A 14,411-nucleotide genomic window follows, 5' to 3' on the forward strand; every position below is an offset into this window, starting at 1 on the left:
TCCTGCTGACGTTCCCATTAACTTTTTCTACTGAGATTAAAACGACTTTCAGCTCTCATGTACGCCAGCATCTTCGGCAACGTGTCGGCCATCATACAGCGTCTGTACTCGGGCACGGCCCGCTACCACACGCAGATGCTGCGTGTGAGGGAGTTCATACGGTTCCACCAGATACCGAATCCGCTGCGGCAACGGCTGGAGGAGTATTTCCAGCACGCGTGGACCTACACGAACGGCATCGACATGAACTCGGTGCTCAAGGGGTTCCCCGAATGTCTGCAGGCCGATATTTGTCTACATCTGAACCGAAACCTGTTGCAGAACTGCAGCGTCTTCGACGGAGCCAGTCCGGGATGTCTGAGGTGATATTTTCCCCCAGACAAACACTGGAATGTGCGCTAATTCGGCTTGTTTGGTTTCAGGGCATTTTCGTTGAAATTTAAGACGACCCACGCCCCTCCGGGCGACACGTTGGTGCACAAAGGTGATGTTTTGACTTCCTTGTACTTCATATCGAGGGGTTCCATTGAAATTGTCAAGGACGATTTTGTAGTAGCCATTTTAGGTTTGTACTTAAATACTTCTTTCTAAAATTAAGACATACGAGGAACATTTAATTAAAAATGATTTCATAGGTAAATATGACATTTTTGGAGAGAATCCATGCGTCCACACAACTTTAGGAAAATCAGCTTGCAATGTCAGAGCCTTAACTTACTGCGACCTGCACAAAATACATCGCGATGATCTATTGGACGTTCTGGAACTGTATCCGGAGTTCTACAATCATTTCCTGAACAATTTAGAGATCACAATGGATTTGAGAGATGTAACTGTGATTACAAAGGTGACGATGGTTGTTACGGGTTGTTGTTTCAGGACGACCAAGCCGGAGTGATTCCCAGACGGTCCTTCCATCCAAAATCGTACGGTGTGAAAGAGGCACGATTTTTTAGGGGTGTTGCCTCTAATGGAAGTCGTGGCAATTCGATGAACGGACGTCAAGAGTCTCAGTACAGCGACGAATCTGAATCAGGTGATGTTTCTAAAGTGCCCTGTTGAATAATTACATTAACTATAGGTTGTTTAGGCCACGGAATTTTGGAGTTTTCTACGGACAAGGCGGGTCAGGATGTCACACCATTGAACCTGGAGTTCGGAGAGGAGAAGCGCAGATCGTCGACCTTGAACTCGATTACAGGTAAGTTGGATGCCGATTGAACAAGGATTGAACTAACACTCGACATAATAACACCCACCTTTTTTGATTACTGAAGTTTTGTTTTGTTTTTTTTTAATGGATTCGAATCCTTCAACAACTTTACAATAAGTTGTCGATGGATTTTGAAAGGGAATGGCCGACCCCAGTATTTTAATTTTGGTTGTTAGTTCGAATGATTTTTATTTGTATTTTATTGGATGGTCACAAATTGGGGTTGTGAAACCGCATTATGCATTGTCTTAGGAGTACTGTCCCAGCTGAAGAGAAGCATACCGGACTTGAGACTGCACAAAGCCACCCACCAACCACTGATAGGTAAGTTAGGTGTAAGATCATCCACCATTAAAACTCCTTCCACCATCACACAACTATTCACCTTACAATCAAAGTCATTGGTGATTTTGGAAGGAGTTTCTTGCGGAATCACACGACGTCTACGTAAATGTATGTATCTGTGCCCACAGTCTTTTATACTATTTCTAAGCTTTTGCAAGTTAACATTAACAAAGCTTTATGGCATGTTTATGACCAATTCTCGGTTGATTTTTGGCATGGAGTTTTCAAGTAGACAATTTCATTTTCCGACACTTTTACACACGTTCCAATACGAATCTCCAGCACACTTGATTTCGATCTGTATTTCAAACGACTCATGCCAAAAACCTCTCCGGCGTCCACAACCTGCAATTACCTCGGAATTGTTCTCAGCCCAATCGACGCCCCCTTCGAACCACCGCATCAGAACGATCAGACGGCAGTCGTCGATAGGGATGTACCAGGAGCAACACCAACAAGCGGCGCCCGCCCACGGAGGTTCAGCCGGCCCATTGTCCAGCAGCACCAGCTACTACACGAACAGTCCCAGTCCGCCGCACGGTCCCGAAATCGGGACGCAGGAGGAAACGCTGGTCGCTCTCGACGGCGTCACCACTAGCTTAAGTGTAAGTGCCCTCTCATCTCCTTCGAATGAAGCCAACAAAATTGTGGTTGTAGGTTCATCCGCCAACCAACCTCCCGTCGCCAGTCTACCAACATTCCGAACAACCGCAGGACTCGGTGGTGATGTCCAGGACGCAGCTGGACGGCATCAACACGAAGCTCGAGCAGCTGACGCGGCGCATCGGTTCGTTGGAGTCCAGTCTGGCGTCGGAGGTGAGGACGATCCTGAGCATACTGCAGACGCAACAGGTGCAGCAACAGACGTCGTCGTCGGAGGTGTCCACCCTTAAGCAGGACGTAAGTTACTAACCGAAATCAACTACGACTTAGACTCACGGGTTTCCGTTGCAGTTGCTGGAGTACGAGAACGCGGTGGTGGCGGGATCTGGCACGTTGGGGGACGCGGGCAGAAGCAGGTGCACGTTCCAACGGTCGGTCAGTGAGCCGAAGCCCATTTCGGCCAAGGCCCACTCGCAGCCGTTGCACAGGTAACCGCGGGACCTACAAGTTGCTGGTTGATGTTTAGTAATATAACTTTTGGTTAGGTTTGCGTCGTTCAACAAGACGTTCGACATGGACAAGTACCAGCAAGTACCGGATCTCAGTTGGAGCGAGGCGCTCCAGCCGAAGGACGTGCAGGAGGAGAAGAGTGCTCCGATCGCAAAACTAGAGTCTCTAGACGAATTAGACTTGGTACCTTCTATATAAAATAAACAAGTATACTCAGTGAACAAATAACACCTAGTAGTAGATCCAGTGGTTTTAGCTTAACAAAATTTGTCCTCATCCACACTTTGGAGGTCTTTCAGGGTCAGTTATTACCACTGGATCTCGGTGTTTTAGTTTCTGAGTGATCGCGAGTATATATTGATTAATAATTTGTTTGTAGGAATCACCGTTAGGCAGTCCGAAGCGACCCAAGAAGTAGCCGTTAGGATTTTCAATTGATTGAATATTTGTGATTGAACCCGAGGTCCGATGGATCAGCTTTTTTATAGACTGTTATATTATTGTTATTGGACCGAAAGAACGGTTCGTAAATCCGATTCCATGTTCAAGGGTGTGAGGGTACGCATATCTATTGAAAAAAAAAAATATATAACTTGAGTGATTATTTCCATATCGATCGACTCGAAAAGCAATAAATTATTCGTGGGTTGTCGGCGTCGGTGTTCGTTTTCGTTTTGGATCGGATTTCGAATTGATCTTGACGGCCGGAATATAAGTGAGATTATTTTTAAATTAAGTCTTAAGGTTTTAGTCTTTACATGAGGATAAAGAAAACTAAATATACTTAAAAACATAATCGCTCGCGGCGGAGTTCGAACGACGATTGTTTTCCGATTGACGTCCGTCTTGTTGAGCGAACGCATGTATAAAGCAAAAAAATTAATAATAACAAAAAAAAAAACACTCGTGGGCAACGGGCAGACACGTTGTTACTTGTTTGAAGTGCCGCCGCCTATAAATTCCGTCGTTATATACATACATAAAATTTAATGAAAATTGATTTTGTACTGAGATGTGATTTCTGAAAATTTGTAATGCCCACTTTTACGTGCGTGACGTTCCCGCATCAGCAAATTATATATTCCAAAAGAAAAGACGTCAGATGAAAAACTGGTGATTTGTTGCGTTGTTTACTGTTTTCTTTTTTTTTAACGATTTTTATCTATAGTTTATATTGCGAAAATGTGAACACTGTTGATCGGATATGTTGTAGCAATTTTTCGCGCTGGTAAATGAATAAGTCGCTTTAAAATGATATTACTGATGAATTTTTTAAGCACAAGACGTATATATGTTTATACACAGTTTTATCATATTTTTAATATGTATTGTTATTATATTCATCCATCAAGAACGAATAAAGAACTATCAAATACAAATTGTACTTTTATTGTGTGTGTCAGGAGATTGGGGATTCCTCGATTTATTAAAACTGTTAGTTAGGCAACTAGAATGCTACAAAAAAGTGTAATTCAAAACAATTATTTACACCATGGAGTTAGCAGATGATAATGAACCATAGAAAACCTGGTGTTATAGTGAATAAACTTTAGTTGAATGGATAAAATAAAAATTAAAACACTTAAGGTTTCATTGTTTGTGTTGTTTTTATTTATTTTCTCGTGTCCCATTTATCCCATACCCTATGATTTGAAGTCTGTCAGTTAGGCAACCCGAAAACACCGGTGGAGTAAAGCAAGGAATACCCCAACTATGTGACACTTCACTTGATTGTCTGCGTTGATTTAACACATTTACACTCATGAACTAAGTGAATTATAAATATCTCCATTTGTTTGAGTTTGTATAGTAATAAGATTAAAACAAATTTACTTGTTGGACTTTTATTGATTTTTATCAGCAATAACATATAATTTAACTATGACTAATGCTATAATTAATAAGTTCGTAATTACAATTATGTCGATAATTATAATTGTAACAATCCAGCTAGTGTAGGTTGAATACGTTCAGACTGAAAGAAAATACTCATAAAACATCGCTAAAAATGAAAACCGTGTTATTAAAAACAATTATGTACACCATGGAAGAATAACATATATCCAGAGAGTTGCCGTAAACACGAAATCAACAATTTACAAAACAGTGTAATTCGTTCGGGCGCATTCGTGACATCATCATGAACAAAAACTTTGACTTAGGCTAACAACAAGATTAATAATTTATGTATATTCAATAACACAAGAATGAAATAAAATAGAGAACCACCGGAATGAACGTGACCGACCCTAAATAATGAGATTACTTCAATTAGTGGTGGCCGTTCGTTTTCCCATTTGTTAATTGCATTAAATATTTGCGTTTAAGGTGTTTTTATTTTTGGGGGGAAAAGTCGAAGAATTGTAACGACCGCCGTTTTGTTTTTACGGCAGCGTGTAGTTGGGCACGTCGCCCTGGTTGAGGGCGGCGCTCTCGCCCATGCCGGGCGGTGGCGGCATCGCGAACACCGGCAGGTTCGTTCCCTTGTTAGGCGACGGCTGCGACGTCACCGGCGATCCGGACCGCGACGCGTTCGGGGCCGCGTCGTCGCTCAGGTTGTCGTCCTAAAACACACACACACAAAGCTAATCAGACGTCCGTGGGATAAGGTAATGGTTGGGGGAAGGGGTGGATTCGTTAAGCGGTGTCTTATGTTTAGATGCTTATTTATGTATGTGACTGTGTCTGGTGTCAGATAAATATGGTAAATAAGTTTCGACGAGTTTGCTTTGAATCGTTTCGGAGATACCGTAATGAAACTGGAATTAATTGCTAATATATTGTTGAATTTAATAATAAACTGTTCAAAACTGTCACAGCTTAGGAAGTTTCATGACTGTCTAATTTTATACAGAAGTGCTTAAGAAGTTTTCCAACTGTCTTAATTTTATACAGAAGTTTTTAAGATGCGTTTCAACTATTCAGAATAGTTTAAGAAGTATCAGAACTGTCTTAACTGGATGCATAAGTTCTTAAGATATTTTCCAACTACTTTAAATGTATTTAAAATTGACTACAGTTACCCAACTGACCTTAAAGTTTATGGAGAATAGTTTAAAAACTGTCAAAACTGTTTTTATTGTATACAGAAGATCTTAAGATATTCTCCAACTATTTTAAATATATTTAAAATTGACTGTAGTTACCTAACCGACTCAAAAATTTATCCAAACTGCTTTCATCGCAATCCAAAACAAACCCCACCAAAGAAAACTAAAAAAACCGTCCATGCACCAAAGGGGGACAAATAAAAGAGGACACGCCCCCAACGCGGCCACCAGCTTACGAACTAAAACATACTCACCCTTTTACCCGGCTGGGTCACAACCGGCTCGCCACTAGGTCCGCCATCGCGCTGCAAAAAGAACACCACTAGATGTGAGACGACGAGGAAAACCGGAAAAAATCAATCAAAAAAACAACAACCAAAAACAAAATAAAAAATCAAAAACAATGATCCCTGCGGGTCAAGAATGGAATGCGTGCGTGCGGACCTACCTTCATCCACAAACCGTGAGGCGCCCGTACGGTCCCCCGGTCACTGAATGCGAGCTACAACTAATAAACTAAATGCGGGACTTACGTTAAGGGTGTGATAGTCGCCGGTGTCCTCGGGCGGTCGCGGCTTGCACTTGCCGCAACAGAAGTTGCAGCAGCAGCACAGACAGCAGCAGCAGTAGCAGCCGGTTATTATGCCGCAAACGACGAACAACGCCTGAAAAACAAACGTGTCATTACAATGATCGTTTCGATCGATCACGTCGTTCGATAAATATATGGAAATGGTTGTTTTACTTCGCTTTTCCAGCCGAAAACCGACGCGCTTTTCACGTACGAATCGATTAGTAGCAACGTCGAAGGCATTTTACTACTTACTGGGCCAAACTAGTAGCGATTTGAAGTTACAAAGGTCAAACTAGATAAGAATGAGTGCAGAGGAATCGTGACGTGATTAGTCGATTATCTAATGTTGAGGCTTTCAAACATTTGAGTGTCTTAATGTAAACAAAACATTAAAACAAATTTTATAACGGACTTAATTTTATATAGAATTGTTTAACAAGTTTGAAAACTGTCTTAATTTTATACAGAATTGTTTTAGGAGTTTTAAAACTATCTTAATTTTACACAGAGAAGTTAAAGAATGTTTATATTTTGAGTAGGAGTGTTTTATACAGTCTTAGTTTCAGACAAAACTGTTTTGAAAGTTTTCTATAAATTGTATATAAACTGTGTTAATTTTACACAGAACTGTTACAGAAGTTTCACAACTTAAATTTGAGGTAAAAACATATATAATTTTTACCTTGCACCACGTGGACGTGACTACGAAATAGGCATTAACATTCTCCTCGCCGAACTGTTCGGCAATGTACAGTCCTAACGATCCGTAATTGTCGTAGATGTTCCGTTTGGTCGCGTCGCTCAGAATCGTGTGTGCCCTGTTAATCTCCTTGAATTTCTCGGCCGCCTCCACATTGTTCGGGTTCTTGTCCGGATGATATTTGAGCGCCAGACGTCTGTACGTTTTCTTGATCTCTTCGCCGGTCGCCGTTTTCGGTAGGGCTAAGATTTCGTACAGGCTGTCGCCTTGAGTCCTGTAAATTTAAATTTGTGTTGTTTATGTAGGTTTAAAATTTTGTGCACAACTGTTTAGGAAGAAAACTCAGAACTGTCTTATACAGATTAACATAACTAGAACATACATAGAACTACACAGGAAGCTTCAAAACTGTCTTAGTTTTATGGAGAGGTGTTTTAAAATTTCACAAGTGTCTTAAACTTGTATACAAATGTTTAGAGTGTCTCAATTTTGTATAGAATTGCTTAGGAAATGTAATAACTGTCTTATACTCATTTTAAACAGTTCTGAATGAAACTGAGTCAATTTTAAAACTTTATATACAGGTCTGTACGAACTTGAGACTATTATAAAACCTTTTAAACGTCTTTGTATAAAAATGAGTATTAAATCTTCCTAAACAGTTCTGCACAAATTGGGTTGTGTACTAGAAGAATAGATTTAATGATCGACTAAACGTTCTAAATACTCAATATTTATGTTTTTTGATAAAGTTTGTTTTTAATGATGATTAGTAGTAACAAAAATAGTCTAAATATAGGAGAACAGGCAAGATTACAAATACTGCCACTAATGATTCACCCAATCCAAACAAATACTTTGTAAAATAGCACACATTTTTGAATCGTATTCCAAACGTATTTTTAATATTACTTAAGTATTAATTTAGTTTATCAATAAAAAGTAATTTGTGATATCATAAAATTTAAATATATTCTAGACATTAAAACCAATTTAAACAGGTGATTCACACAAATCATACATTTATTATCAATGTAAAACATCTGGAATGCGGCAAATTGGTACCGAAAGTACCGCACCAAAATTCACCGATATTTCCCCGCAAACCGCAGCGTTTCCATATCCGGACCGAAAGTCAAAGCCGACAGCGTGCCAAACATCGGGAAACGACCGTGAAAACACAAAAAACATGCGTGGAAAACTGGGTGGAAAAACGTTAAGAATGGGTACTCACGATAGTTTTCGTCTGGGGTCCATTTTTCACGTTTGCCTGCCGTCGCAAAACACATACAACGCACGGTTCGCAATCGGTGTCTCGCTCGGCGATCTAACCACGTTAATTTTGATGGGCTTTCTCACGATGAAATCAACATTTTTCAGTGCGAAATGTCAATAATCAACATATTTGATGGATCGGACAAACTTACAGGTTGGCCAACTGTGACGATTTAAATGGTAGGGCGCCAATTTCGTAAGGAAATCTAATTTTGGCCGTTTTGAACCGGTGGATCGCCATGGCTTTGGGACTGGAACAAACATTGAGGTCTTTCGAGTGTTTCGAAACCAACTCTAGGGCAGAATATCGCATTAAAACGACTAACGGTTAATGAGGGTAGCAGCAATGTTTGGCTACGGTAGACGCAAAGTGGGTGACAGTAGTTCAAATTCGACAAGATTAATACTGCAAATTTGCGCAAACTTCCCCGTTTTCCCGCATTGTTCAAGGTAAAATCGTTAATAAATCAAGTTGTAACAATTAACAACTCCAACCTGGTTCGATAATCAATTAATAACAAGTTATATTTCAGACGTCCGTGGAAAAAAGGGTGGGGATTCCGATCAAAACAAAAACGAAAGTGTCAAAATGGTGTCAGGGGATTTTTAACGAGGAAAACTTAATTTTCCTGCAGTTCTACGTAAACTAATTGCACCTTCTACGGAATTATCTACTTCGTGAGGTACGTAATTGAGTGTGGGCCATCGAAGTTGAGTAACTTGAACGTCTCCACAGTAACTGCAAGGAGATGGAGCCGCCCGGTGTGGAAACGGGGGTCGAATTTCCGAAAAACCCTCTGCTGTGCCCCATTTGCCATGACTATTTCACCGAGCCGTGCATACTGAGCTGCTATCACACGTTCTGCGCCCGTTGCCTGCGCGGTCGCGAACAGGATCGACGTCTCGTCTGCCCGTTTTGCCGGTAAACAATGATTTTTATTAGTTTATCACCAACAATTTGTGTAAATATTGTTTGTTGCGGTTATTTTGGATTTCCCGCTTGATGGTGGTTGGTGGGTGCAGATGGCGCCACATACAAACGTCAGTGTTGTTTATAATTGGTTTTGTTGGGGTTTGCTAAAGTTTGCGCCTAATATTAACAACTAACCTGCCGTGAAAATGACTAACTACGATTATTGTTGTGTTTGTGTGGATAAAGGGTGCGATTTGGCACCGGTTGTTGAAACCGGACCGAATAATCAGACCCACTGTATGAATCTTTGTGATGTGGCCCCAGAAATTGTAAGTTAACGCATTTTAAACTTATATTTTATTATTTGTTGTTGTTTTCGATTGTAGAATTGGCTGGAAATTTATAAAATCTGTCTGAAATGCATCAAAATATTAAACTCAATTGTTGATTTCAAAGACAGTTGTGTCAAAGCTGAGAAATACAGAAAAGACATAGAAAAGGCCATAAAATGTACTCAAGAATGCCAAGAGACTGTAGAAGACCAAATAGATGAAAGCACAGGTAACTTATTGTGGTTCTCAAATTAGAATATTAACAAATTACACTTAGTTCATGCATTGCAGCTTGTGATGAACCACAACTTTCCAACAACACGTCAAGTGAGGATGAAGATGATGTAAAACCCCTTTCAGAACTAATAGACATTAAACCAGACAAAACCCCGTTGAGAAATGCTCGAATCCCCAAGAAAAAGCAGGTAGAAAAGCCGGAAAAGAAGCGTCGCAAAACCGTAAACATATTCAACTGCAACATGTGCGACTCAGTATTTGAGCTCGTGTCCAAGTTTATAGACCACTGCAGGGACAGTCACAATTTGGACCCAAAAGACATAAAACCGTACGTCTGTAAGTTGTGCGACAAACGGTTCCTGCGTTCCTGCAATCTGATCAAGCACATGATCTACCACGAAGGCAACCGCAGTCACATGTGCTCGTTCTGCGGCAAGGGTTTCATCACCAAGTGCGACCTGAAAATCCACGAGATGGTGCACGAGAACAAGCGCAGCAACAAGTGCGACGTCTGCGGCAAATGTTTCAACACTTATAAGGACGTGCGGTGGGTTATTGCGCATGCGTACTCGTTCGCTATTGACGTGTTTGTTGCAGGTCCCACAAGTTGATCGTGCACGCCGACAAGAACACGTGGAAGTTTGTCTGTCCTGTGTGTTCGAAGCGTTTCCCGATTAAATCGAACTTTGACACGCACATGAAACGGCACATTGGGGTCAAGAATTTCCACTGTCACATATGCAACAAGAGTTTCATCGACAAGTTCGTGTTGAAAAGGCACATGGTCTCGCATTCTAACGTGCGGGAGTTCAAGTGTGCCCACTGTGACAAGGATTATAAGTATGAAAGGGTTTTAAAAGTGCACATGAAAAAAGCCCACAATATTGGTGATGTTAAACTGCCCACAAGGGAGAAGAAGTTTATTTGTCACGTCTGTCCCAAGTCGTATTATGCCAAGGATAAACTGCAGAGGCACATTTACACGCACACGGGGGAGAAGCCTTTTTTCTGCACGATATGCGAAAAACGATTTATCGATAGGTCCTACGTGAGGCAACACATGAAGACTGCACATAATGTTCTCTTTAGTAATGACAGAGTTTAATTGTATAGTGATTTTTTGTAAATAAATTTTGATTGTAAGAACCAATTGTTTTATTATTTATTAAAATACTTAAATAAAATTTATTCAGAATTTTTTTATTGTTCACCATGTTCCACCAGCTCCCACCTCGCATATTTAACGTATCATAAAAATTACAAGTTTGAGTTCGACATTAAATAATGTGTTTTAAGGCAACCGACAATGTTGAAGGACGGTTCGTCCCTTCCACCGCCCGATCTGCTGATGCGCCAACTAATAGACATAGCTAACAGCGAGAATCCCCCTTGTTCGAACTGCGACAAACGAGACAGGGCCAACATGTACTACTGCAACACATGCGGTAAACACCCACGTGTTGCCACCACCGTCGGCTTAATTCAGGAATATTTTTGTAGGCCAGGCATTGTGCGTGATGTGCAGGGACAACACCCACCGTGCCAAGATGTTCTCGATGCACGAAATCGTCCACATGACTAAGTGCATGAAAGAGCCGAAGAAGTGCATGCAACACGCCGAACCGTACATCATGTTCTCACCGGTCCAAAACATGATGTTGTGCGTGAACTGCTTCAGGGATCTGCCGGCTGACATGCGCAGTCAGTGTCTGGACATCGACACTGCGCATAACCAAGCGTCGAAACGGCTGGAGCGTGGACAGAACGCCATAATGGATCTACAAGTATTCACGTTTAGTTGTTCTATGCAATTAATCCTAATTGGTTTGTCGTAGACTTCCGTACGCGACAGTATTATAGCGTTGAAGGGGCTGATGGATGAGCTGCGCAGGAACATGGACAGCGAGAAGCACACTATCAACACCTTCTGTCAGGGCATGCAGGAGGCCATGGCCAAAACCCACGCAGCCATGATAATGGAGGTGCAACGCCAGTACGAGAGCAAGGAACGTGTCTACAAGAGCCAACTACTGGTATTGGGCACCGTGATGCCGGTGCTGCAGTTGCACCTGGTTTTGTGCACTACTTTCACAGCAGCCGCCAACAAGTACCAGTTTTTGGAACTGAGTCCGTCGCTCATCGACCGACTGTCGGCCGTCAGCCAGCTGAGTCAGCCCGTTAGGTCATTACAATCGTCCAACATCAAGACGAATTATAGAAGCGAGTTTGCGCAGAGTTTGGAGCCCTGGATAGGTCCTGCAGCTGTCAGTCAACATCAGTCTGAACTGGCGGCTTGTACGTAACTACATTTATTTAGAAACACAAGTTCTCAATTATGTATTTACAGCTTCGACAAAGATATACGAAAGCGAAGCTCCAACGGCAAAGAAACACCAGACCGTCCTGAAGAACAAAATACTGGAGGGCGACAACTCGTTCTCCTCGCACTGCCGCAGCTTCGAGTCGCAGATCCGGGAGCTCAATCAAAAGTTCAACAACGTCAAAGAGAAAGTAAGCGACCTACACAAAGACATAATGGCACTCAGGAAGGCCCAAACACCACCCCTGATCACCCGCTACGAACTACTGTCCAGAGAGTGTTTACACTTGGATCAAACGTTAGAACGCCAACACCAGGACCTGGATCGCATGGCCAAGATGTTCGACCAGTCGTGGCAGGAGCAGTATCTGAGGCTACGCGTCGAACAGGAGGTTTTCAGTTACCAAATCGCCGACATCAACACCTTAAGGACCGAACTGAAGCATCTGACTCAAGTGGCCACGCAGCTGGAACCCTACATCCGTTCCTTGACACCCTCGCAACTCGCCACTCAGACGGAAAAGAGTGCGAACGAACAGGCGGAACATCTGGCCTCGTTGCTTCAACACATCGGCATTCTGCAGCAGTCCGAGGCTTTGGGCAAGATACCGCGTTCTAGGAGCCGCGTCCTGGGACAACTACTGGAGAAGGTCAGGCCTAACATTCAAGAGAGGGAGCGCAGCAAGTCGGCAGGTAGTACCGCCAACGTGGTGACTTCTGGTGGTTCAAATTTGTCGTTTAGGTCAGAGCGAGAAGCCGTTGTCCACGCCGCAGAAGCCGAAGAAGTTGGGCAGCACTCAGCAGATGAGCATCGACAGGCTGGAAGCTCACATCAAGGAGAAGTTGCATGACATGATGTGCAGGAGGCAAAGCAGTCAACCCTCTTCCAAATCCGGTTTTTTCCAACCCAATTATGTGTTAATTTAATTACAATTAAGATTTTTCAGACACTGAGTTGAAGGACGACAGAAAACTGAGCAAAACCGATTTGGATGCAATCGGCAAAATCGGCACGAAGCAAAGGATCATGTACAAGAAAATCGGGAAAAGCTGCGACAAGATTAACGCCAGCAGCAAATCGGACGGTGCTCTAATCATAATTAATTCACATCAACCAGTCAGTGACCAAAATATTATTTCAGGGGAAACCAAAAAGGGTAAATCCGAATCGGACTATCAACGAATCGCCGACGCCACATCGCAGAACGTCAAAGGTTTGCTGCACGAATCGAAAAGCAGCCCGAGCAGTCCGAAATGCAAGAACAAAATGAAACTCCAGCAACGCCAGAAGAAGCCGAAAGTTTACCCCTACAGTGACGGGGAGGATAACGTTTTTTATTCGATGAACGATTCGGCTGATTCTTTGAGCACTTCGTCCAGGCGGTCCTCGTACGACGGACAAGATAAAACGTTTGTGGTCGTCGTCAGCAAGAAGAGCAACAAGAACATGACGCTGGCCCAGAAACAACGTTCCTGGGAGACGTTCCCGCCGAAACGCAGGAACCACATGTGCCAGAAACTGTCTGCGCCAATGCCGTTGAAGAAGGCCGACAGCTTCGAAGGTTGCTTGACTAAATTTGTGAGGTTTGAGTTACTGTACGTCAGTTTTAGGTCACGAGGAAGCGGTAAAGAGTCTAGTGGCTGCGGTGCAGGAAACCAGAAGAAAACCAAAAGGCGGCAATTAACAAAGGGAAACCGGCGACGGAGATTTTGGGTACTGGAAAATATTGATGTATGCCAAATTCCGAGGAAAACTGTGAATGTGGGAGTTTCCTCGACACCTTAGTATAAAAACGCCGTGGCGTATTAGTATTGTAACAGTATTAACGCACCTAATTAACGGTTGTTTCGACGTTTATTGGATGCTTGGTAGTTGATAGTTAGAATTAGACGCGAACTCGTCCAGTCGTTCTTGAAATTAACGATTATTTAGATTAAGAACCGTTCAAAAACAAGTAGTTAACTCGGATAATCACGTTCACTTGTTTTATGCTGCCATATTACAACAATATTTAGATTAATAGTACCGTCGTGTATGTGGTACGTAACTTAAACGTTTTAGCGTGTTCTGCGATAGTTTTAAGATTTAATCCTTGCACATTTACTGAATGAAGTACATATTTATACAGTCACGTGTTACAAAAAAAATTGTCTTATTATTTAAATATATGATTGTTTGTGTGTATTATTTTGAATGTTATATTTGTTGTGTAATTTATTTGTATTGTTGTTTATATTATTTCGTTACGATTGAAATAAATTTATTGAAAACATTACTAATATTTATTTTATTCATATTATGAATTAGATTAACTCTCATAGAACATAAATACACATAT

The 14,411-nt window shown here is 41.9% G+C and overlaps 4 protein-coding genes across 11 annotated transcripts in view; 3 read left to right on the top strand and 1 right to left on the bottom strand.

The window, feature by feature from the left end:
* The window catches only part of LOC109603739 (potassium voltage-gated channel subfamily H member 6), a 30,158-nt gene extending 26,108 nt beyond the window's left edge, over positions 1-4,050 (top strand). For 5 of the 6 annotated variants that reach the window (XM_049968539.1, XM_049968541.1, XM_049968540.1 and 2 more), the window contains 11 exons: positions 53-362; positions 423-565; positions 636-829; positions 880-1,036; positions 1,091-1,201; positions 1,466-1,537; positions 1,931-2,163; positions 2,216-2,458; positions 2,513-2,649; positions 2,707-2,854; positions 3,051-4,050. In XM_049968539.1, the coding sequence (XP_049824496.1) occupies positions 53-362; positions 423-565; positions 636-829; positions 880-1,036; positions 1,091-1,201; positions 1,466-1,537; positions 1,931-2,163; positions 2,216-2,458; positions 2,513-2,649; positions 2,707-2,854; positions 3,051-3,089 (1,787 nt within the window). In that variant the 3' untranslated portion in view covers positions 3,090-4,050. The remainder of the gene's footprint in view (positions 1-52; positions 363-422; positions 566-635; positions 830-879; positions 1,037-1,090; positions 1,202-1,465; positions 1,538-1,930; positions 2,164-2,215; positions 2,459-2,512; positions 2,650-2,706; positions 2,855-3,050) is intronic. The other variant, XM_049968542.1, reaches the window with a different exon arrangement.
* A 449-nt stretch (positions 4,051-4,499) lies between these two features.
* LOC109603725 (dnaJ homolog subfamily C member 5 homolog) lies at positions 4,500-8,422 on the bottom strand. Of its 2 annotated transcripts, XM_049968996.1 has the most exons (5): positions 8,230-8,422; positions 6,978-7,269; positions 6,255-6,386; positions 5,976-6,026; positions 4,500-5,235 (listed from the first exon to the last, which is right to left on the bottom strand). In XM_049968996.1, exons 1-5 carry the CDS (start codon positions 8,250-8,252, stop codon positions 5,056-5,058), a joined length of 678 nt encoding a protein of 225 aa, XP_049824953.1. In that variant the 5' UTR covers positions 8,253-8,422; the 3' UTR covers positions 4,500-5,055. The 2 variants fall into 2 exon arrangements, with proteins under 2 accessions (XP_049824953.1, XP_049824955.1); XM_049968998.1 differs by lacking the exon at positions 5,976-6,026.
* A 136-nt stretch (positions 8,423-8,558) lies between these two features.
* Positions 8,559-14,338, top strand: LOC109603744 (RING finger protein 207-like). Of its 2 annotated transcripts, none has more exons than XM_049968999.1 (11): positions 8,559-8,720; positions 8,804-8,953; positions 9,007-9,192; positions 11,049-11,197; positions 11,253-11,536; positions 11,588-12,047; positions 12,100-12,768; positions 12,815-12,967; positions 13,020-13,157; positions 13,215-13,634; positions 13,684-14,338. In XM_049968999.1, the coding sequence occupies exons 3-11, from the start codon at positions 9,020-9,022 to the stop codon at positions 13,755-13,757; spliced, it is 2,520 nt and encodes an 839-aa protein (XP_049824956.1). In that variant the 5' UTR covers positions 8,559-8,720; positions 8,804-8,953; positions 9,007-9,019; the 3' UTR covers positions 13,758-14,338. The 2 variants fall into 2 exon arrangements, with proteins under 2 accessions (XP_049824956.1, XP_019875797.1); XM_020020238.2 differs by having other exon boundaries at positions 12,100-12,765.
* On the top strand, positions 9,208-10,898 carry LOC109603745 (gastrula zinc finger protein XlCGF46.1). The gene is made up of 4 exons (XM_020020240.2): positions 9,208-9,512; positions 9,570-9,744; positions 9,807-10,299; positions 10,350-10,898. The coding sequence occupies exons 1-4, from the start codon at positions 9,390-9,392 to the stop codon at positions 10,855-10,857; spliced, it is 1,299 nt and encodes a 432-aa protein (XP_019875799.1). The 5' UTR covers positions 9,208-9,389; the 3' UTR covers positions 10,858-10,898.
* Positions 14,339-14,411: the final 73 nt, after the last annotated feature.

Source organism: Aethina tumida, chromosome 6, assembly GCF_024364675.1.
Source record: "Aethina tumida isolate Nest 87 chromosome 6, icAetTumi1.1, whole genome shotgun sequence".
NCBI classification, from domain to species: domain Eukaryota; kingdom Metazoa; phylum Arthropoda; class Insecta; order Coleoptera; family Nitidulidae; genus Aethina; species Aethina tumida.

What these genes read in the sequence shown, in the direction of transcription:
- LOC109603745 (XM_020020240.2), top strand. Translation starts at nt 9,390, where the DNA reads ATGACTAACTACGATTATTGTTGTGTTTGTGTGGATAAAGGGTGCGAT. An exon ending in GTGATGTGGCCCCAGAAATT is followed by an intron (nt 9,513 to 9,569) that starts GTAAGTTAACGC and finishes TTTCGATTGTAG; the next exon opens with AATTGGCTGGAAATTTATAA. An exon ending in AACACTTATAAGGACGTGCG is followed by an intron (nt 10,300 to 10,349) that starts GTGGGTTATTGC and finishes TGTTTGTTGCAG; the next exon opens with GTCCCACAAGTTGATCGTGC.
- LOC109603744 (XM_049968999.1), top strand. Translation starts at nt 9,020, where the DNA reads ATGGAGCCGCCCGGTGTGGAAACGGGGGTCGAATTTCCGAAAAACCCT. An exon ending in TCAGTCTGAACTGGCGGCTT is followed by an intron (nt 12,048 to 12,099) that starts GTACGTAACTAC and finishes ATGTATTTACAG; the next exon opens with CTTCGACAAAGATATACGAA. An exon ending in CGCCAGCAGCAAATCGGACG is followed by an intron (nt 13,158 to 13,214) that starts GTGCTCTAATCA and finishes ATATTATTTCAG; the next exon opens with GGGAAACCAAAAAGGGTAAA.
- LOC109603725 (XM_049968996.1), bottom strand. Translation starts at nt 8,252, where the DNA reads ATGGACCCCAGACGAAAACTATC. An exon ending in GACCCCAGACGAAAACTATC is followed by an intron (nt 7,270 to 8,229) that starts GTGAGTACCCAT and finishes TTAAATTTACAG; the next exon opens with GACTCAAGGCGACAGCCTGT. An exon ending in TGACCCAGCCGGGTAAAAGG is followed by an intron (nt 5,236 to 5,975) that starts GTGAGTATGTTT and finishes TGTGTGTTTTAG; the next exon opens with GACGACAACCTGAGCGACGA.